Genomic DNA, 23,711 nt, shown 5'->3' on the forward strand with positions numbered 1-23,711 from the left:
GGGATCAGGAGAGGAAAGGGCAGAAATGACCAGGAGAGGAAAGGACAGAAATGACCAGGAGAGAAAAGAGCAGAAATGACCAGGAGAGGAGAGGACAGAAGGGACCAGGAGAGGTGTCCCAGGCTGTGCCCCTGCCCTGCTGTGGCTGCCAGGGCCAGCACTGGATCCTCCCTCTCTCCTTCCCTCCCTGCCTGGCTCCAGGCAGCCACAAAGGCTCTTTGTTGGGGCTGGAACCAGCCCCAAACTGGGCTCTGGGCTGGCCCAGCCCTGCCCAGCTCCTGCAGGAAGGTTTAAACGAGGAGAGAGCACACGTCATGCACTGCAACAACTCCCTGAGAGCCAGGCACAGAACCTACAGCTCCAGAAATCTCTCCTGAATAATTAAAGTCACTAAGAGAACATCAAGGTTTCCTCCATTCACCAGTTCTATTTTCTAACACCACTGCCAGCTTTATTAGGAGCTTAACAAGATGACATTTTTATTTTCATTTACTTCTTTAAACGCTTCACCAATTAACCAGCTTAAAAACTGACCCACTCAAGGCAAAAAAAAAACAAACCACCAACCAAACTCTTCTCCTGTCACTTTTCCACGAGCAATTCTGTCATGCACTGATCAGGTTTTTCCATTTATATCCCCCCTGTATTTTCATTTATATCCCCATGCATGTGTGGTTTTATTTACACACCAGCCCTCTCCTTGCTCATAAAGATAACCTCTTTAGGGGGAAAAAAAAAACCAGAACAAAACAACAACTACATAAAAAAAGCAAGAGCAGCAAGGTGAAGCATAAAGGCTGGAGGAGATAAATCATTTCCTACCACTTCATCTTCAGTCCAACACTTCTCAATCAGCTTTGGCACAGGTTTCTTCACCAAGCGCTGCAGGGCTTTCCCAGCATCGTAGTTACTTTCATGTAGCTGAAAAAACAAAGACAAATAGATCATGCAAAGGAATTAGCAGTGATCTGATATTGGAGGGGGAAATAAAACCACTACAGGGAGCCACATGAGATGTTCTTCTCTGCCTAATTATTTGTACTGTTGATGTAGGAAGTGAAATTTAAACAACCTGAAGGGTAACTGAGGTTTTATCAGCATTAAACCATGCAGGGATCTCCCTTCCTTCCCAAACCTGTCCCAGGTAATGTTTAACCCAAAGTCACACTGCTCCTTTCTGCTCAACGTGATGTCAGCCAGGATAAAATAAAAATTAATACATGGGGGGTTGTACTTCACACAAACTGGCTCCTGTGGTCAGCAGGAACACACCTGAGCTGCTGAAGGTGCTCCTCTCCCTCCCCCAAGTTACTGGGCCATCCATTACTTTTGAATACTTAGGGGAATTTTAAAGGGAAAAAAAAAAAGTAGTTCTAAAAATACAAGGTCACTCCTGGGCACAGAGCTGCAGGGTGTTTGTGGAACAAACAGAAATCTCCCTAACTGGCAGCCAGAACTATTTTTTTCCTCACCAACAACGAAAACAACAATACAAACAGGATTTCTGCAGTGCAACAAGAAACAGAAGGTGGACAAGAAAGAGAACACAGCCAGAATGGTTTTCTGTTCATCCTCAGCTTTTATTTGGCACCTTGAGGGAAGTCCTGGGGGCAGCAAAGAACCTCCTGAACAATGAACCCCTGAACAATGAACCCCTGAACAGTGAACCCCTGAACAGTGAACCCCTGAACAATGATCCTCTGAACCATGAACCCCTGAACAATGAACCCCTGAACAGTGAACCCCTGAACAATGAACCCCTGAACAATGAACTCCTGAACAGTGAACCCCTGAACAATGAACCCCTGAACAGTGAACCCCTGAACAATGAACCCCTGAACAATGAACCCCTGAACAATGAACCCTCTGAACAGTGAAACCCTGAACAATGAACCCCTGAACAGTGAACCCCTGAACCGTGAACCCCTGAACAGTGAACCCCTGAACAATGAACCCCTGAACAGTGAACCCCTGAACAGTGAACCCCTGAACAATGAACCCCTGAACAATGAACCCCTGAACAATGAACCCCTGAACAGTGAACCCCTGAACCATGAACCCCTGAACAGTGAACCCCTGAACAATGAACCCCTGAACAGTGAACCCCTGAACAGTGAACCCCTGAACAATGAACCCCTGAACAGTGAACCCCTGAACCATGAACCCCTGAACAGTGAACCCCTGAACAATGAACCCCTGAACAGTGAACCCCTGAACAATGAACCCCTGAACAGTGAACCCCTGAACAGTGAACCCCTGAACAGTGAACCCCTGAACAATGAACCCCTGAACAGTGAACCCCTGAACCATGAACCCCTGAACAGTGAACCCCTGAACAGTGAACCCCTGAACAGTGAACCCCTGCACCGTGAACCCCTGAACAGTGAACCCCTGAACAATGAACCCCTGAACAGTGAACCCCTGCACCATGAACCCCTGCATCATGAACCCCTGAACAATGAACCCCTGAACAGTGAACCCCTGAACAGTGAACCCCTGCACCATGAACCCCTGCATCATGAACCCCTGAACAATGAACCCCTGAACAGTGAACCCCTGAACAATGAACCCCCTGAACAGTGAACCCCTGAACAGTGAACCCCTGAACCGTGAACCCCTGAACAGTGAACCCCTGAACAGTGAACCCCTGAACAATGAACCCCCTGAACCATGAACCCCTGAACAGTGAACCCCTGAACAATGAACCCCTGAACAATGAACCCCTGAACAGTGAACCCCTGAACAATGAACCCCCTGAACAGTGAACCCCTGAACAATGAACCCCTGAACAGTGAACCCCTGAACAGTGAACCCCTGAACAATGAACCCCCTGAACAGTGAACCCCTGAACAATGAACCCCTGAACAGTGAACCCCTGAACAGTGAACCCCTGAACCATGAAACCCCTGAACAATGAACCCCTGAAAAATGAACCCCTGAACAATGAACCCCCTGCACTGATACAGGGAAACCAAAAACAACAACGCCCAAAACTTCCAAAAGTTCATTGCCAGGGTGTCCCCTTCCAGCCCCAGCTCTGGGAGGTGCCACCACAGCAGGGCCACCAACAAGGCCACCCAAAGGAGGACCACCAACAGCAGGGCCACCAACAAGGCCACCCAAAGGAGGACCACCAACAGCAGGGCCACCAACAAGGCCACCAGCAGCAGGGCCACCAGTAACAGGGCCACCAATAGGGCCACCAACAGCAGCAGGGTCACAAAGAAGGCCACCAACCAGGGCCACCACAGCAAGGACACCAAACAGGGCCACCAACAGCAGGCTGAGCACAGCAAGGACACCAGCAGGGCCACCAGCAGCCCTGAGTGGCACTGCCTGGCCACAGCTCCTGCCTCCAGCCCTGGAGTGCCCTGGGGACACAGGGGACAGCTGCAGCCCTGCCCTGAAGGGGCACAGGGAGCTCAGCCTGCACTGCCAGCCCTCACTGCCTCTGCCCAAGCACCAAAACTGCCTGGAAATTTAAAAAAAAAAGCAACCAACTTAAATTAGTTCCAAGGCTCTGGTGGTATGCAATGCCTACTTAGAGGTGTGAAAATAAGATGTTGCCTTTTCTGCTGGGTACACATTAATTTTCCTCCCTGTTTGCACACCAGCACTGGGAACAAATCCATCTCAAAGCAAAAAAAAAAAAAAAAAAAAAAAAAAAAAGCACTGTTTGTTTTGCCAGCTCACCTTGCAAATGCCTCTTTTCTGTGCATGCCACTACCTAGAAGATTTTTCACTCAGGAGATGTGACAGTGCAGAGGAGAAAGAATGGAGCTCCTGTTTCCCTCCCCTCTCTGCTCCCTCCCGAGGCACCAGCAATGCCAAAGCCTCTTTGTAACTTGGAGGGCATCTTTATTTTGCCTCAAGGACAACACGTGTTTTGGTTTTTTTTTTCCTGGCACAGCCCCACTGCCTGAGCAGCTCAATCTGCAAGAAAAATAAACCAGACAAACCCAGAAAGAACAAGCAGCTACTCCAGAAAATGAAAAGTTTACAGGCCAGCAAGGCTGTCCCACATCAGCCACAGATAATGTGGGCATTAACTCTGGAGCAAGTAATTTCATTAATAACAACCCCAAACCTCACAGCACAGGTCTGACAGAAGAGCCATGGAACAGAGAAAGTCCCTGTGAAAACATGATACAGGAGTAAAGTCTCCTGAAAAATGTTAATTTTAGCAGGTGGCAGTGGAAAAAAAGATGTTTTATACATGCCAGGAGCAGAATAATGCAGCAGAAAGGAAAAATGTTTTTTCTCTGAGTGCTGGAGTTAAATTGACGTGTTCCAATCTGGCTCAGCCTCTGCTTTTTGCTTTCAGCCCTTTAGTATTCCTGAGCACTTCACTGGCAAGATTCAAATGTATAAATAACAGCTAATGATGAGTGCCTCTGCTTTCATTAACTTCTGCCTGAACTGCTCCAGGTACTTCTACAAACACTGGATCATTGTCCAGCCAGCAGAGAATCTCCATTTTGAGCATTAACTCTGCATCCAAATGTGGCACCACTGTGAGATTTCATCTGTGAACAACTGCCACGAAGGGAAACCACCACAAACGGGCCTCAAAACAGAAAATTCAGCAACTTCTGCATCACTGGACGAGATGAAAGCAGAATTCTGGATGCGCACATGTCCAAAAGGCTCCTTTACACTGCTCTTAAAGAAAGGCAGGTCCCAGGGAAGGGATTTCACCACCGAGGCTGCACATTGCCACCAGGTTCCAGCTCCTCCTGCAGCCTCTGAGCAGAGCTGCCATTTCTGTCTGGGTGATGCTGCAAATAAATTCTGCTTTGGCATGGCTCAGCTGTCAGGCACCTCCAGCCTGTAATGAACCCATGAATTACATCTCGCAGCTCTGACATCTCTGGGCTTGCTCATCAAAATATTGTTCTTCAATTGTAATTTATAACTTAATTTAAATGTCCCTTTCCTGTGACCTTTTTAGAGCGGAGTGCCATTGCATCTGGCAGCTCCTGCTCCAGCAAGGCTTCCTTTGGCAATTACAGCCATTATGATCTGCCTTGAAAAGCCCAGCTCAGTGAGGCTGCATTCAGGGCTCAGCATTAAATAATTGCAGTCCATTAAGAGCACTGAGATAGATCCCAGGGCCTTTTTCTCCAAGGAGAAATTGCTGCTATCTCATGAGAGTTTTACTGAACTGCTTAAAAAAAAAAAATAAATCCCTGAGCCCCAGGCTGGTTTGGGGTAAAGCAGAAGGGATTGTTCAGCCAAACCCACTTTTGTGGGGCTGCAGCACATCCAGGACTGGAATTCCAGAGCTCTCCAGGTTCTTCCAAAGGGTTGGTGGCTTGTCCTGGACAATTCACAGCCCAGGAGGAGGGAGAAGGAAAAAGACAAGGAAAAGGAGGAGCAGGATGGGGGTTCCTGCCAGGAGCAGCTCCATGGGGTGGGATAACTCCAGCCCAGCACCTCATTTAATACAAAATGTAAGTCAGGCCACTTCTTTCAGCAGCAGAGCTGACAAATGTCAGAGGGCTGTGGATATTCTGCACAGCTTTGGATGTCTTGCCCTACTCTGGAAACAGAATATGCTCCTTTTAATGTTTATCAGCCATTTCTAAAACACAGCAGGACGAGAGCCCCAAGCGCCCTGGAGGCTATAATTTGGGTATCAGACAAAATCAAACCAAAAAGAAACCCCAACTTCCATCTCTTTCTCCCAGTTCTAATCTATTTTAAGCATCTAAAGAGCTGCTGAGGGAGATTAAACAGCCTGAGATTTGTGATGCACTGCCAGGGAGCTGATTGTGGGGCAATCACACTGAGCCAGGCAAGAACTCCCCAATCCCCTGCAAAACTGTGAAAACACCTTTCAGGAAACAGGAGTATTTTGCTTACTCCCCTTTCAGATTTTACCAGCAATCCTGGCAGCCAGTTTTGGCCCTGCAGGAGCGAGGATGAGGATGGATGGATGGGAATTCCAGTGGCAGAGCTGTCTCCTGGGACAGGCCTGGGCAGGGAGCCTGTGGCCCTGCCTCGTGTGAACCAGGAGAGCAGCTGCTCACCAACTTCATCCTCCAGGAAAACCGGGCAGAAGGAGAAATAACATACATTTAAATAATTTTTTTTTAATGCTTTCAACCTTGTCTGTAGTTAATGAACAAGAAAATCTGGTCTAAGGGCAAGTTAAAACAGGGAGTAATTTGTCTGGGTGACATCTTAGTTAGAAGTGAATTTCCTTGCACTGAGATTAGCCTGTCATGTTTGTCACTCATAATGACACGTTCCCATGCAGCAGAGCCATGAGAAGGCACAACAACACTATTAGCAAAGAGAGATTTACAAAATATTAGCATATCATTGTTTGGCCTCTCCTCCACACGAGCTGAAGCGGTGCTGTTTTTTCTCCTTATGAGGCTAAGGAGGAGTGTCTGGCTCAGATTTCCTCGGCAGAAACACCGAGCCGAGCTCAGAGACGTCCCACGCCAAGTTTGCACCCTGCCCTGCCCCAGGCTCTGCTCCACACAGCACCAGCCAAGGCTGACCTCTGGGAACGGATTCCTCCTCTGCAGCTCTGCTAAATCTGAGCACAGAGCAGGGGATGAATTCCTGGGAGCTCTGGGAGCTGCAGTGCAGAGCCTCTGAGCAGCAGGCACAGCCCAGGAGGACAAAACAGCTCAGGGCTTTCTGCCTTGGCACTGGGGTGGACACAGACAGGACCTTAAACCACAGCTGAGGCTGAACCAGAGTCTGGAGGGCAAAGAGGAGGTGAGGAGGGAGAGAAGGAACTGCTCCAGGATTTCCCCCAGCTCTCCCTCCTCAGCACTGCCAGGTTTCAATATTCAATATCCAATATCCAATATTCACCTTCCCTGGACTATCAGACCTGGTATCACCTTCCCCCCACAGAGCAGGATGAGCTTTTTGGGATTTTTCTTTTTTTTTTTTTTTTTTTTCACTATTTTTGTGGTGAAAGACCTGCAGGAGCTGCTGTGTCCTCCTCCAGCCCTCCCAGACTGACACCAGCACCCATCAGGAGAGCAGCAAACTCCAGATGGAAACTCCATTTCCTTCCTAAGGGTCACAGTGACAAACGTGGCACCAAACCCCAAGAGCCAAACAAAGGGAACAGGGGCTGGAATTCACCTGGAATGTTGAGTGACTGATCCCTGCACTGAGCTGAGGTGTAAATACACGTGTGTGATGTCTGTATGTAGCATTGTGCCTCCCATGATCTTCATTTCTATCTGGCATAATTAACAATAAATCATTCTGGGGGCTTACAGCACCTGTTATTACATAAATAAAACAGCAGCAAAGGAACCTGTCAAGACTGATTTATGTGGAGTGCTGCCCTCAAGTTTATTGGATTTCCATAACAAGAAATCATAGCACACCATTTTCTTTTACATTCATCTCCTGGGTTGCGTATGATAATTTCTAAACAAAGACACAACTTAGTGCAGGTTAAGAGGCTCACGAATCCTGGATCAGATAAATATGATCTCTTTTAAATAGGTGGTGAACTGAAAGGTAAAAAAAGGTACCAGTTTGCCAGGACAACAGGTGACCTATCTGAACTGCTTCAAGTCAAAAAAGCAGCATCCCAGGAATAAGTCAAAGTTTATTAAAATATCCCTGACAGAACTATAATTTATAAGGAAATTCTTTTCTAGAAAAATTCCAAGTGGACAAGGAAAGCATTTTCTGAAACAGACACTACAAACACAAAGAGAAAAGAACCAGCAGAACAAAACCAAAATATTTTGGGACTAATCTAATTTCAGAAGCAAGAACTCCACAAGTGCAAGTGCAGATTCCTCGGGCTGCCGAGCGATTAAAGGGAGTAATTAAAGCAGATAGAGAAGCAGTGAAGTTAAATGAATTTTCTGCATTAGGCTGTTATTATAGATAAGGGGACAGAAATTCCAATTCCAAAACCTCTTTAATGATTACTGACCTCAACAGAAATTTGAGGAGGATGTCAGGGAACAGCTCAGCCAAGAGCAGGCACCAGCCCCAGGGGAAGGAACACCAGGAACCTTTTTCCTGGGCAGAGTTCAGCCATTTCAACTCCAGTGACAACCCCAGACCAGCTGGGCTGAGTACAAACCCCAAGAATGACACCAGGAGCACCTGAGCCAGTCCCAAATCCAGCTGGTGGCCCCAAAAACACTCATTGGGGGGTCACCACCCCAAAGTTCACCACCGAGCTTCCTTCGAAAAAACCGCTCGGCGTTTGAGAGGAAGTCACCACCAAGAAATGGGATCCCAAAATGTGGTTTGGACACCAAAACGTGGCTTGCACACCAAAATGTGGCCTGCAGGCCCTGCTCCAGGAGGGCAGGAGGGGTCTGTGCCTCCCCAGCAGGGTCACTTACAGTGTTGAGGGCGTTGAGGGTGGTGTCGTCCCGGGAGGCAGCCACGCATCCATCCTCCGTGGATCCCCCATCACACATCCCTGCAAAGGCTGCCATGCTCCTGGAATGGCAGGGAAAAGGGTCAGCTCCTCTCAGATCTTCTATTTACACCCTAAATTATTGGGAATTGTAGGGCCTGGAGATACCCGTGCAGCAAAGGAAGTTCCACAGAACTGCAAAGCTGAGTCACCCCAGCACACGGAATAAATAAACCCAGCATTAAAATCCCATCTAATTTGCTTTCATCAGCTCAAAGTCTGCACTGCCAAAGGAGCAGAGCCTGATCAGGATTACAGAAGCTGAAACCTGCAGACAGGGGGAAGGAGTCTCAGCAGAGACAGCAAACTTGGTGCTGTCATCTTGGGTTTTTTATGTCAGAAAACTGACTGAAACTGCACATTCCCCAGTCCCTGAATTCTTGCAGGCTACAAGTAACTCACTGGGACTCTGAACTGCTGTGAAACCCACCCGTGGGGCTGCTGAACCCACCAGGGGAGAACTGGAAAGCAAAGTGGAGCTGCCAAGAGGATTCCCTGCAGGGATCCTGTGCTGTCCCAGCCAGAGCAGCTCCTCCCTGTCCCCACCCCACCCTGCTGCCTCTGCACTGAGCTCCAGAGCCACAAATAAATGATGGCATTGCTGCCCCAAATCTGAGCCTTCTTGTCCCAAACCCAACGTCTCAGCTGATGGCACTCTCTTGGTTTGGGGTCATTTTGGAAGGAAACTTTTGAACGGGATCTTTTTGGGGAAGTCAATTTAAACAGCCCCTCTCTTAACTGGTTTGTGAAAAACCAGAAAATTACCAGCCCAGAGTGAAGGAGGGATCCCCAGGAGAGGTGGTGCTGAACCCACCTGGCTGCCCTGAGGTACATCAGCAGGTCACAGTCGTTGACTCCTGGCATCCAGACGAGCTCCTCGTGCTGTGTCACCGTGTCCCCGTCCGGGGAAGGGAAGGGCTGCAGGTCAGGGAGCTTGGCCTGCAAAACAGGGTCACACACATGGCACCTGCTCCTCGTGGCACGGGGACACACAGGGCTCTGAGCTCTCTCTCACACAGGGAGAGATGTTCAGGCACGTGGGGAAGGGGTTTGGTCCCAGTTTCAGAGTTCTGGACACGCTGAGGCACCAAGCCCCTTCACCCAGCTCTCCTTCCTGAGAAGGGCAGTGATTTTCCTGAGGATCACTCGGGGCTAGCACCACTTCAGCTCAGAGTGCAGCCCCTCTCTGGACACAGCAGAGGCTGGAAGAAAAGCATCCTGTGGTTTGGAAGCCCGGAGCTGCTGGACACAGACACGGGAGCTGCATCTGTCACAGGGGCACTGCCCCAGCTGCCTGAAAGCCTCACAGGACACACTCAGCTGAAGGCAGGCAGGAGGCCTGGTGCCACACGAGTCCCATCTGAAACCACCCAGAAAGCCCCCACATTTGACACTGAAGTTTAAAATGAAACGCCGGGTAAAGCATCAGAGCGCTCAAGAGAAACAAAGACGTTTCCTGAAGGGGAGATAGCTCAGCAAAATGAACACTGCCTCTAAATAAGTATTACGCTCTATCCAGAGACCCAATTAGCATCTTTAGTCATCTCCTGCTCTGAGATGAGATAGCTGAGAGCCTCTTCAGAAACAGCTTTTAAGCCCTATAATTACCTCCTATACTTACAACGCTAAACGTATTTGAGAGGCAACATTTATACATAACCAGTAATTACAAGTCACAGGTTCAGATGTCTTTCATGTTCTGCTCTTTAATCTGTACTTTATTTTACTTCTTGCCTGGGAAAACGGCTCTGTCATTGAACTCCTCCTGTGGCAAGGGAGAACTGGGATTTCTGTCAGAGAGGCACTCCAGCACCCAGGGGCTGCACACTTCAGCCTTCCCCACCTTTGGAATGTGCTTCATCCCCCCAGGAGCACCTTCCTCTTCATCGCTGGGGCTGCAGAAGATCTCCAGGAGGCCCAAGTCCAGCTTGTCCCCAGCCCAGAGCACTGAGTGCCACCTCCAGGGAGGGGACTCCAAACTCCCTGGCCAGAAGCTGTCCCAGCAGAGGCTCCAGCAGATCCCCTGTGCTGCCCTGGGAGGTGAATTCCCAGAGCTCTGCAGTCCCACAGAACTGCTCTGGGGACACAGGCAGGGGATCTGAGCACACCCAGCACCTCTGAGCCCTGTCCTGAGCACAGCTGAGGGGACATGAAGCCACCAGAAACTCCAGGTGGGACCTCAGGCTCTGCATCCTGCTGCTGTCACCTGCTGCCCGCTGAGGGGGTGGCACTGGGGACATCTGCCACAAACAAGGATGAGGGAGGGGACAGCAGAAGTCTAAAACATGAGGCAAGCAAGAATTAACAGTTTTCTAAATCAATGGACCTTCTTCTTTCTCCTTTTTTTTTCTTCCCCTCATCCATTAATGCACGTGGTAATTATACCTTAGAGCAGGGTGACTAATGCCTGCCAAAATATTAGATGACAATTTGAGATGAAAGTTGTTTTGAAGGTATCATTTGCAGTACTCTTGTTATGACTACTGAAAAGAACACTACAGGTTTAATTGCCAAGGACTTTCTTCCTCTGAAGGCAAAACATCCTCAAGAATGTGACATCAGGCTCCATAAATATTTACTTTCACTAGTTCTTAAACGAGATTTTTAAGAGGGCCTGGATGAATATTCATCACTTGGATACTCCAAAGACAATTCCTCAGGAAAAGGAGAGAGAGGCCTCAGCTCCCAGGGACAGACCTGGCCCCATGAACCAGAGCAAGTTGTATGTTAATGCTCTTTAAGGACAGATTATTTCCCATGCTTATGAAGGATTTCTCTCAAATTAGAATTAACATACCAGGAACATCTAGAGCCTTAACCTTATTCTGCTTCCCAGTGTGTGAACACACTCAGCAGCCTCCTCAAGTCCTGTTTTAACAATCCAAATGACTTAAAGCACTTCTTTAACTCCCAGCAGTTACTCCCATTGCCTCAGTCTGAGTCAAGAATTAACCACCAGCACTCCTGCGACCCAAAATCATTAACAAATCAACATCTGACACAGGAAAATCTCAGTGACTGAGCTAAGGAATACCAAAGAACTCGCAGAAGTGACTCATCTAAAGATGATTCTTCACCAGATCTGAACACAGGCAATTTCAAACAACTGACACCTGCACCAGAGGCAGGAGCATCTCTGGGAACTGAACACCAACAAAACCTCTTACCTGGTGGCTGGGTCCCACTCTGATCTCACCTTGGGTGCTGTTCAACCTCCTACGGCACAAAGGAAAAGCAGCAATGAGAAAGAATTGCAATTGATGAAATTCAGGCTCATGCTCCTTTCTGTCATTTCCAATGCAGATGGAGCAGCAGCAGAATAACAGATTATTTAGAAAACAAGAGGGGATGTGCTCAGGGGGGTTGAGTAACCTGGTCTGTGGGAATGTCCCTTGGCAGGGGCTGGGACAGTGCCACCCTCCCAGGAAACAACCCCAAATATCAGCCAAAAGCCTCCAGAAAACAATGAGAACACCTCAGAATGTTTTTTTCCCCCAATGCAAATATATTTTTGCAAGACAAGCTGACACTGTTTTCTTGTTTTCTTCTGGTTCTGCAAGGAGATGACTGAACTAGGAAATCAGTTCCCTGTTTGCAAAATCACACATTAAACACCAGGGTACTACAAGGTGTCAGAATCCCCCCACTGGGAGGAGCAAAGGGGAATCTGACAACAGAAGACGCTGGTGCTCTTCCTTCCCTCCCAGAACTCATTTTAAGGCCATGCACATCAGTACAAGTGAGGCTCACAACGCTCCTGGGCAGGGTTTGTGCCCACCCTGAGCTGCTTTCAGCTCACACAGGAAGAACCAAACACCCCCCAGCTCTCAAATTCCTCCAGCTGCACCACACTGAGTATGACAAATAAGACATTTAAGAACTGAGGCTGGAACATCCTGTAACTGCAAAGTTAAAAGCAAAGTCTGGGATGGTACTTCTGCTCCCAGCTCTTTCTGTGGGAGCTCAGTGGGGCTCTCCAGCCATTCCTCACGAAGCAGAAATATTTCTGTGTGTCTTTCCATCACCCCAATCACCATTTCCTGGGAATATTCACACCTCAGGGTGCTCCTTTCCCTGCCCAAAAGGTGAGGGAAGCTCTGGCAGGCTGCTCAACACCCCACCTGGGTTTGAAGAGGGCACAAAGCCCCTGGCTCCTCAAGGACAAGCCATCTGCTTCATAATTTCTCCCGTTTCCACATCCCCAGGAAGGGGTTTCAAACGGGAAGAAAAATTTTTGCTATGGAAACTAAAATGCACCGTGGATTTGAAGCTAAATCATATATTGGTGAGAGCAATTACAATGAGAGTGGAATGGCATCTTGTGTTTATTCCACGGGAAAGGGGAAAAAAGGAGCCAACACCGTACATGAAATGTGACACAAAAGAAAGTGCTGTAACAAAGCAGTATCCATAGCAACAACAACTTAATATTTCAGTCCTCCTCAGCTGCAGTGGATTAAATATAATGACAAGATGTTCCCTTTGAAAAGTAACCTGCTGCCATGGCAACGTTGTGTTCTGCAAAGTAAACAGGGGCTGCTCAGAAAGGAGCTGGAATATCAAAAAGGCAGAGGCAGAGCAGGGCAAACAGCAGCCCCAGAGGCTCCAGCAGGGCAGGGAGACATCAGCCCAGCCTCTGCTCTCCCCTCCAGGGCCAGGGGCACAGCTGGGGCACAGCTGGGGCACAGCTGGGGCACAGCTCCCTTCTCCCAGCTCTGGGGAGGGGGAGCAGACAGGGAGGAAGGCTGCACAGCAATGCCTCAACAATTCCCAACACAGAAATGAGCTTTACCCTCTGGTTGTCACCTGTTTTGGTGTCCACACCAGTTACCCAAGGCCGGCACAGCAGTGCCTGAACAATTCCCAACACTAAACAAGATTTATTCTCTGTTTGTCACCTGTTTTGGTGTCCACACACTCAGATGTAACCCAAGGCTGGCACAGCAGTGCCTGAACAATTCCTAAAACTAAACCAACTTCCCTCTTCTCTCTGTCACCTGTCTTCCTGCTGACACCAGTCACCCAAGGCTGGCACAGCAGTGCCTGAACAATTCTCAACACTAAACAAGATTTATCCTCTGGTTGTCACCTGTTTTGGTGTCCACACACTCAGATGTTACCCAAGGCTGGCACAGCAGTGCCTGAACAATTCCCAGCACTAAACAAGATTTATCCTCTGTTTGTCACCTGTTTTGGTGTCCACACACTCAGATGTTACCCAAGGCCGGCACAGCTGGCAGCTCTGTCCATGGCCACAGCAGTGCCACCAAGGCCACAGCAGTGCCACCAAGGCCACAGCAGTGCCACCAAGGGCTGGGCCATGGCCACCAGAGCTGCCCCAAAGCACAGCACAAGAGCTCTGGGGTGAGCCTGGCCTCAGGATCCTGTACAGACTGCCCAGAGCCGGGCAGGATCCAGGGCTGGGAATTCACAGCAAACCCCCCTGAGGCTGGAGGCCGAAGGATTTGGGGCTTTGTGCCCTGATGGGAATGCCAGCCTGCTCTCTGCCCAGCTCTGCCAGGAGCTGCTGGTGGCACACACGGGCTGGATGCTCCTGCAGGGTCAGGGGTCTCAGGAATGGTGCTGCTGCCCCTTTCACCTTTCCCCTGTCACTGCCACAGCTCAGCCCAGAGCTGCTCTGCTGTAATTGCAGGTTCCTCGCCCTGCCTGGCACAGGGCTGAGGGAGGTGACACTGCTGCAGCCCCACAGGGACCGGCTCTGCTCCTCTCAGGACTGTCCTGCTGTGCTCTCCCTGCCCTCAGAGCTCTGAGCCGCAGCTCAAACCCCAGTAACTCAGTGCTGCCACAGAGTGTAAAACAAACCCAACCAACCCACACGAAAACCCCGACACAAGAGCAGAACCCAACCACCACACACAGCACAGGGTTCTGTGCTGCCCACGAAACCACCCTGGGCACTGCCAGCCCTGGCTCTGCAGCCTGAGCTGATCCCTAACTCAATTACAGCGTGCCTTTGTAAAACCAGCCACAAACCTCCCCTCAAACACCATTTCTGGCTCTCCCTGGAGCTCCCCAGGAAGGGTTTTCAAAGCAAACTCTCTAAAATCCATGAGAAACCTGCTAAAACCACGGCTGGAACCCAGAGTGTGACAGGGGCACAGCAGGGACACACAGCTCCTGTGCAGAGGAAGGTCAGGGCTGTGGAATTGGCACCTGAGGTGGCACCAGGACACGGATTCCTGTGCCACCCCCGTGTGAGGACAGGGCATGGGCCAAGGAAGTGTCCAAAAGCAGCTGGAAAAGGTCATTATTTCTATACAGCCAAAGATAAAAGGAGAGACACTTCTCAAAGCCAGGATTTCGAGGGGTTTGGGCTCTGTGCTCATTTTTAGTAAGCTATAACACTGAACAATGCATTTTATGAGATTTGGGGTTGTGTGTGAAGCCTGGTATCAACATCAGTGGCTTTACTGAATCAAACCAAGCCTGTGTTAGATAGATGTGTGCTAAAATAGATTATAAGCTGCAGTCATACGCTCAGCACTGATTAACCAGCCTAATTAATGGCCACACAATCAGTTACATCCACTGAGAGTGTGACACAGCAAAGCAATTCCTGGATATTTGTCATCTCTGTAAAGTTAACAAAAACTCCCAGGAAAAGGATTAAAAAAAATCCTTTAATTCCAATAGTCCAATAGCCAAGATGAAAGAGCCCAGCTCTTCAGAGGCACTCCTAAAAACATCTGGCAAGGATCATTTTGTTCCATCTCTAGAGGGACAAAACAGGGGAGGACAGAATTACTCCACTCCAACTCCAGCAGATTAAAAACGCAGTTTATCAGTGAGTGGCACTGCAGCCAAGAGCATCTGTTTGTGGTCACTGGTGGGAGCAGGATATTGAGCCAAGTGGGTCCTTCCTTTTAACCCCAAATTATCTTCTGCACCTCGTGTTCAAACCCTGCACACTTCAAAACACAAAAGGGACAAACACCTTCAGGCTGCTTGATTTCAACCCAAAAAACCCCACAACTGCCTCAAACCTGAGTTAAATACCTCAGAGGAACAAATCTGAATTCACCTGGGCCTTAAAGCTTCATTCTTTCAGCCAGAGTTTAAATTTCATTTTATACAGACAGTATCCTCACGCTCAGAAAAGATTCTTGCACTTTGTATGCTCGAGCCTCATTTACAACCTGTTGCAACTGCGTGTTGTAGTAATAATAATAATAATAGTAATAATAATAATAATAGTAATAATAATAATAGTAATAATAATAATAGTAGTAATAATAATAGTAATAATAACAACAACAATAATAAATAAATAAATAAATAAAAAAGCAGAAGCAATTTTGTCTTCTGGGTGAGAAACCCAAGCTGTACTTCAGGCAGGGAAGGTTCTCAGTCCCTGCTCTCTCCAAAGCAGGAATAAATAAACGTGTCCCAACATCTGCCCCTCCAGAGCAAGCCCCAGCCTGCTCCTGACTGCAGGGGCTGCTCTGCACCCTGCTGCTCCTGCAGGATAAAGCTTTTTCAAGATAAAAGCTGGGGGTTTTAGCATGTTTAGAGAAAAAAATAAAGCCCACAGAGAGTCCTCAGGGCTGTCCCCAAAAGGTGGGACGGAGGTGACAGTAATTCAGTCAGTTGCTGCAGGGGAAGGAAATGTTCTCTGCACTCAGGAATGACCAGTGTGGGGAATATTTTACTGACAGCTGCCACAGGGCACCCCTCTAACACCTCTTTACCTCCAGATAAGGAAGACAACAACATTTTGATCATAAGTTCCAAAAATTAATTCCTGGGAACTATTGTAATGGTGTAAAGCCAAGGTTTTAATCTGGTGATATTGACTTTAATAGCACCAGAAGGTTGTCCACAAGCAGCACTGACACTGCTGAGTGAACACTGACATGAGCTCAGCATGGACTGACTGGCTCCAAAAGGGCCAAGGCAGTGCCTCTGCACCTCCCAGAGCAAAAATCCCCTGTGAAAGCAGCCTGGGCTCCCCAGCAGGGACCTTCTCCACCAAACTCCATCAGGTCAGGGGCAGTGCTCAGCCTCTGGGCTCTGAACTTGCCTGAGAGCACAAAAAACAGCTCGTGTCACAGCGGATGGGCACGAGCAGTGGGAAGCAGGGAAGGAGCTGGAAGGTATCCCTAGTTCCACCATACCCCTGGAAAAAAGAGCCCTAATTAACACAAATTACATCCTAAAGAATTGGAAGGAAGGGGAGAGAGGTAGTCTTACTGATTGATGCCTGGGAAAAAAAAAAACAAACAAGCTGAAATGAAGGTGAAAACAAAGGGAAGAGAATATTTTCACCCAAAGGACAATATTCAAGCACTTCCCATGATGTATCTGCGATTTCTGGCAGCTGTTTGGAGTGGCAGGAACTCAGCAGACCAGCTACCAGCAGCGCCTGAACGGGAGGATGTGCTGGGCAGGCAGCCAGGACAAAACTGTCCCTGAGGAATGGGGTAAGGGCAGGAGCAGAGCTGCAGGCTGAGCTGGGGCAGACCCTGCCAGCAGCTCCAGGACACCTCACAGCCTCCCCCAGCCTTGCCCTGGGCTCTGGGGTTTGTCCCTGGGAGGGTTGGGATTTTATTGATGTTGTTTTTCTTTATAAAGCCAAGTGTGCACCTCCACACAGACCTGAGGAGCTGCTGGGTCATGAACTGGCTGCCCAAGCCCTTCTCTTCTGGCTACAGGTGAACATTTCAAACCAGTGCTAAGCTGCCCTGCACTCCTGCAGAGCACTGGCAGATTCCTGCAGCAGGAGAAATTCAAGGAGTTCCTTTATTAGGAATAAGAATGTGTCCAAAGCTCAGGCCTATGGAGACTCCTCTCTAAACTATGAGCCAAGCTGAAGCTCAGGGGAATTGAGCTCTGTCATCATGAGCAGGACTTTGCTTCAGCCAATGGCCACAGGGACCATGAAATAGTGTTCTGGATGTTTTTTATGCTCTGCAGGTATAAAAGGAAATGGTGACAGGGATGACACTTGGGGCAGGACACAGACATGGATAGGGCACTGACACGGGCAGAATTCTGCAGGTTTATTCATCACCCATTCCTCAGCTCCTGACCAGAATCACGGGCTGGGGTGTGCTGAAAGGGACCATAAAGCCCATCCAGTGCCACCCCTGCCATGGCAGGGCCACCTTCCCCTGTCCCAGTGCTCCAAGTCCCAGTGTCCAGCCTGGCCTGGGACACTGCCAGGGCTCCAGGGACAGCCACAGCTTCACCTGTGCCAGCCCTGCCCACCCTGCCAGGGAACAATTCCCTCCTAACTTCCATCCAAATCTCTGCTGTGAGCCTCAAGCTGCTCCCCCTTGTCTGTCACTCTGAGGAGTCGCTGTCCCTCCAAGCCCCAGGGACACAGCCCCTGCCCAGGTGGGTGACAGTGTGAGCAGGGCTGAGGTGTCACAGTTTGGAGACCCAAACACTGCACAGCTCCAAAGGACTGAGCTCCAGGGCAGAGGGCAGCTCTGCAGGACAGGGCAGGACAGTCCTGCTGGGCACAGGGACAGACCCCTGGGGCTGAGGACACAACAGCCAGCTCCCCTGACAGCCACCTGTACCTGGCAGTGACACTGCTGCCTGTCCCACAGGGAGCTCAGAGCCCAAACCCTGCTCGTTATCCCACCAGCCTGCTGAGTGCCTCACACTGTCCCTGGGCAGCAGGGCTGAGTTCAGGTGTACCACGGTTACCTGCACGGCACTGAGAGGACAGCAGGGCCACAGCTGCCCCTGGCCAAGTGTCAGAGTCATCAGTGCCCTGCACCAGCACAGAACCATCCACACAGGGAGAAAAATAGGGCTCCATCCTGGAGCAGAGAGTGGCTCCATCCTGGAGCACACACAGGGCTCCATCCTGGAAAAGACACAGGCTCCATCCTGGAGCACACAGGAGTTCCATGCTCAGGGCAGACAGGAGCTCCATCCTGGAGCACACAGAGGCTCCATCCTGGAGCACACAGAGGCTCCATCCTGGAGCAGACACGGGCTCCATCCTGGAGCACACAGAGAGGCTCCATCCTGGAGCACACAGAGGGGCTCCATGCCCAGGGCAGACAGGAGCTCCATCCTGGAGCACACACAGGCTCCATCCTGGAGCAGACACGGGCTCCATCCTGGAGCACACAGAGCCTCCATCCTGGAGCACACAGGAGCTCCATGCTCAGGGCAGACAGGAGCTCCATCCTGGAGCACACAGAGGCTCCATCCTGGAGCACAGAGGAGCTCCATGGTCAGAGCACACACATGATGCTGCTGTCACCGTGCCCCTGCTGTCACAGCCCGGCCCGGCAGCCCACAGCTGCCCACATCTGGATGCACAGCTGGAACGGCTGATACCCCGTGGCCGTGCCGTGCCTAGCCCACAGCCCAGAGCCCCCAGTCCACAGCCCATAGCCCATATCCCACAGCCCCCAGCCCAGAGCCCTCAGCCCACAGCTCAGAGCCCCCAGCCCAGAGCTCAGAGCCCCCAGCCCATATCCCACAGCCCCCAGCCCACGGCCCCCAGCCCAGAGCCCCCAGCTCCCGGCACACAGCCCATATCCCACATCCCCCAGGCCCCAGCCCCCAGCACAGAGCCCAGAGCCCATAGCCCATATCCCACAGCCCTCAGCCCATATCCCACAGCCCCCAGCCCATAGCCCATATCCCTCAGCCCATATCCCATATCCCATATCCCATAGCCCATAGCCCATAGCCCATATCCCATAGCCCCCAGCCCTCAGCCCTCAGCCCATGGCCCCTAGCCCAGAGCCCATATCCCACAGCCCATAGCCCCCAGCCCTCAGCCCATGGCCCCTAGCCCAGAGCCCCCAGCTCCCGGCACACAGCCCATATCCCCTATCCCACAGCCCATAGCCCTCAGCCCATAGCCCATATCCTCCATCCCATATCCCCCAGCCCCCAGCCGATAGCCTATAGCCCAGAGCCCATATCCCACAGCCCCCAGCACAGAGCCCATAGCCCACAGCCCATATCCCATATCCCACATCCCACATCCCATATCCCATATCCCACAGCCCAGAGCCCCCAGCCCTCAGCCCATATCCCATATCCCACAGCCCACAGCTCCCGGCACACATCCCTCATCCCCCATCCCCATCCCACACCCCCAGCCCCCGCGGCAGTGCGGGCCGGGGCTGGGAGCCGGGGACCAGCCGGGGGCTCGGGGGCCAGCCGGGGGCCAGCCGGGGGCCGTAAGCCGGGGGCCGGGGACCAGCCGGGGGCCGGGAGCCGGAGCCGGGGGCCGGGGGCCAGCCGGGGACCAGCCGGGCCGGGGGCTCGGGGGCCGGGACCGGGGGCTCGGGGGCCAGGGGCCGGGGGCTGGGAGCCGGGGGCCAGCCGGGGACCAGCCGGGCCGGGGGCTCGGGGGCTCGGGGGCCGGGGCCGGGCCCGCCTCACCTGCAGGCCCCGCAGGGCTCCTCCATGGCGGCGGCGGGCGGCGGCGGGCGGCGGCGGCGGGCTGCGCTGCGCTGCGCTCGGCGGCCGGCCCCGAGCCTGCCTCCTGCGCTCGGCCACCGCAAAATGGAGGCACATGCGGGCTGCGGCCCCGGGCGAGCCTGCACTGAGCTTGTGCTGTGACCTAAGCCCGCACGCAGAACGCACAAACTTCGCCCTCGGACCGCCGCCACTGAGCATGTGCTGTGACCCGCCGCCTCCTCCTCCTCATTCTCCTCCGGCAGAGCGGGGAGCGGCGCCGCGGCGCCCGGCGGGGACGGGACGGGACGGGGATGGGGACGGGGACGGGGACAGGGACGGGGACAGTGCGGAGGGGACGGGGACGGGACGCGGACGGGGACAGCCGGAGGGGACGGGGACAGCCGGGAGGGGACGGGGACGGGGATGGGGACAGTGCGGAGGGGACGGGGACGGGGACGGGGACAGGGACGGGGACAGCCGGAGGGGACGGGGACAGTGCGGAGGGGACGGGGACAGGGACGGGGACAGTGCGGAGGGGACGGAGACGGGGACAGGGGACGGGGACAGCCGGAGGGGACGGGGACAGGGACAGGGACAGGGACAGTGCGGAGGGGACGGGGACGGGGATGGGGATGGGGACGGGGACAGTGCGGAGGGGACAGGGATGGGGACAGTGCGGAGGGGACGGGGACGGGGACAGGGACAGTGCGGAGGGGACGGGGACAGTGCGGAGGGGACGGGGACGGGGACAGGGATGGGGACAGGGACGGGGACAGGGACAGGGACAGTGCGGAGGGGACGGGGACAAGACGGGGATGGGGACAGCCGGAGGGGACAGGGACGGGACGGGGACAGGGACAGGGACGGGGACAGGGACAGGGACGGGGACAGGGACGGGGACGGGGATGGGGACAGCCGGAGGGGACAGGGACAGTGCGGAGGGGACAGCCCAGGATCCGCCAGTGGATAAATCAATACTGCCCGGGATCCACCAGGAGATAAATAAATACAGCCCGGGATCTGCCGGGAGAGAATTCAGTACAGCCGGGGATCATAAATACAGCCCAGGGATCTGCCGGGAGAGAGAGAAATACAGCCCGGGATCCGTAAATACTGCCCGGGATCTGCCAGGAAATAAATCAATACTCCCGGGATCTGCCAGTGGATAAATAAATACAGCCCGGGATCCACCAGGAGATAAATCAATACAGCCCGGGATCCATAAATACAGCCCGGGATCTGCCGGGAAATAAATCAATACAGCCCGGGATCCTCTGCTAATAAATCAATACAGCCCGGGATCTGCCAGGAAATAGATCAATAACAGCCGGGGATCCACCAGGAGATAAATCAATACAGCCGGGGATAAATAAATAAAGTCAGGAATAGATAAATACAGCCCGAGGTCCGCCAGGAAATAATTAAACACAGCCCGGGATCCACCAGTGAATAAATAAATACAGCCAGGGATCTGCTAATAAATAAATACAGCTGAGGATCCACAATAAATACAGCCAGGGATCTGCTAATAAATAAATACAGCCTGGGATCCACAATAAATACAGCCTGGGATCTGCTAATAAATAAATACAGCCTGGGATCCACAATAAATACAGCCTGGGATCTGCTAATAAATAAATACAGCCCGGGGATCCACAATAAATACAGCCTGGGATCTGCTAATAAAGAAATACAGCCTGGGATCCACAATAAATACAGCCTGGGATCTGCTAATAAATAAATACAGCCCGGGGATCCACAATAAATACAGCCAGGGATCTGCTAATAAATAAATACAGCCCGGGATCCACAATAAATACAGCCAGGGATCTGCTAATAAATAAATACAGCTGAGGATCCACAATAAATACAGCCTGGGATCTGCTAATAAATAAATACAGCTGAGGATCCACTGAGGCAGCCAGAGATCTGTAAATAAATAAATACAGATGGGGATCTGCTAATAAATAATTACAGCCAGGGAGCCATAAATACAGCTGGGATCCACTAATAAACGCAGCCAGGATCTGCTGATCAATGAATAAACACAGGCAGGATCCTCTAATACAGCAATCAGCCCTGGCTGTGGCCTGCCACTTGTTATGGAATCCGTCACTGTCAACGCAGTCACTCCTCTGAAGAGACACACAATTAATTATTTTCAAGTCCTTGACATAAAATGATGGTTTTTTCCTCAGCTGGCAGCGCTGAGCTGCAGCCCCCAGAGCCAGGGACACCCAGAGCTCTGCCCTGATCAACACTCTGCCCTTTGGCTTTAATTCCACAAATCAGTTTGCTCAGGGATGGGAGGATTTTACTGACACAGCCTCTGCAGAGAAAACCCAGCCTGGAGCACCAAAATGACCCCAAAAGGGCCAGGCTGACCAATTCCAGAGCACAGAAATGATCAACACCAGGAAAATACTCATTTTCCTCAAGGTAAACTGAGAATCCCAAGTTTCAAACAGCACAGAAAGGACAAAACAACTTTTTCCTTCAGCTCTGTGTCCTCCAACAACAAAAGGATCTCATCCTCCACGTCCCCTCCAATGCTGAGGATGTTTTTGCAGTCCTGGGTTTGTTTAATTTTTTCCCCAAGTTATTTTGCAAATACAAACAACACAAAAATAGCTTCTCTGCAAACATATAAACACACTAAAATAGATCCCAGGACGCTGAGTCCTGCAGAAGTTTGTGAGCATTTTCTGCTGAGCCCAGAATCCTGGAGACAGAAAATCCCCTCTGTATAAAACAACCCCAGGTTGGGATTTTTTGGGTCCCACTCCACATCCTGCAGCATCCAGAACCTTTTCTACAACACTTTCAAATCACCAGGAGTGTCCCAGGTGGAACAAGATTAATTCTTTACTTTAGGACATGATCCTTTGCTTTAGGAAAGTGGAAGATAACAGTGACAGAGCCCCAAAAGCCCGCCCTGAAATGTGCTTTACAACACTTTCACTTCCCAAAGCAAAGGAAATCCGGCCTCAGACAAAACACAGCTCAAAAATTACCCAACAACTTCCCTTCAGCTCCTCTCTCTGAGCCTCCCCCATTCTGACACAAAATACAGGCTTCAAGAGCTGGAATTAATTAAAAACACCCCAAACCTGGCTGCAACCAAATGAAGAAAACTCCACTTTTCAGAGCTGAGTAATTAGCTGATCACTAAGTGCTCTGCTTTGTCATTTCATTGATCCTTTCAGGCTCAGTCATTCTCTAATAGCTGGAAGAATTAAAGCTACTTCTGCCCAGAAAAATGGGTTTAAAACCTCACTGACAGCAGCAAAAAAAATTCCATTTCACAGGAGAAATCATCCTTTGGCCATCACCACAAAGACTCCAGCCCAAAATACAGAGTGACCAAGGCAGGGGTCAGGGAGGGTACACCATAAAAACCTCTCCAAGCCTTGCCTTGGTGCACTGCCCTGAAGAAAACACACCAGAGATGTTCTGTTTTAACATCTGCTGTTTTGAATTTGGGGTTTTCCCAGGGCTCAGCACCATCCACCACCAGCAAGGGGCTCCCAGAGAATGGGAAATGGCCCAGAGAGGATTTCACAGCCCTCCCAGCCACAAAGACACATCGAGACACTTCAGAAGAAGGCACAGGAAGCCTCAAAAATGGGAAATTTCATATAAACATCCGCATCAATCATAATTCATTATTAATTATCATTGATAATAATAATAATACCAGTCCTTCCCTAACTGCAGACAATGCCCTGAAGCACAAAGATTCAGATCTGCATTAGAAACAGTGAATCCACCAAGGAACAATTCAAATATTTATTGTCTATATGCTTGTCTAACCCCCCATCTCAAACAAGACTTTTCTCCTCATTATTTCTGCAAATCTGATGGTTCTGCACTGAGAGAACAATCC

The 23,711-nt window shown here is 51.0% G+C and overlaps 1 protein-coding gene across 1 annotated transcript in view; it reads right to left on the bottom strand.

The window, feature by feature from the left end:
* The window catches only part of RERE (arginine-glutamic acid dipeptide repeats), a 68,904-nt gene extending 57,291 nt beyond the window's left edge, over positions 1-11,613 (bottom strand). Inside the window, exons 1-4 of the mRNA XM_066334535.1 lie at positions 11,593-11,613; positions 9,240-9,364; positions 8,349-8,448; positions 823-921 (exon numbers count right to left, since the gene is read on the bottom strand). Coding sequence (XP_066190632.1) covers positions 823-921; positions 8,349-8,448; positions 9,240-9,289 — 249 coding nt within the window. The 5' untranslated portion in view covers positions 9,290-9,364; positions 11,593-11,613. The remainder of the gene's footprint in view (positions 1-822; positions 922-8,348; positions 8,449-9,239; positions 9,365-11,592) is intronic.
* Between the last annotated feature and the right edge of the window lie 12,098 nt (positions 11,614-23,711).

Source organism: Sylvia atricapilla, chromosome 22 (genome assembly GCF_009819655.1).
Source record: "Sylvia atricapilla isolate bSylAtr1 chromosome 22, bSylAtr1.pri, whole genome shotgun sequence".
Lineage (NCBI taxonomy): Eukaryota > Metazoa > Chordata > Aves > Passeriformes > Sylviidae > Sylvia > Sylvia atricapilla.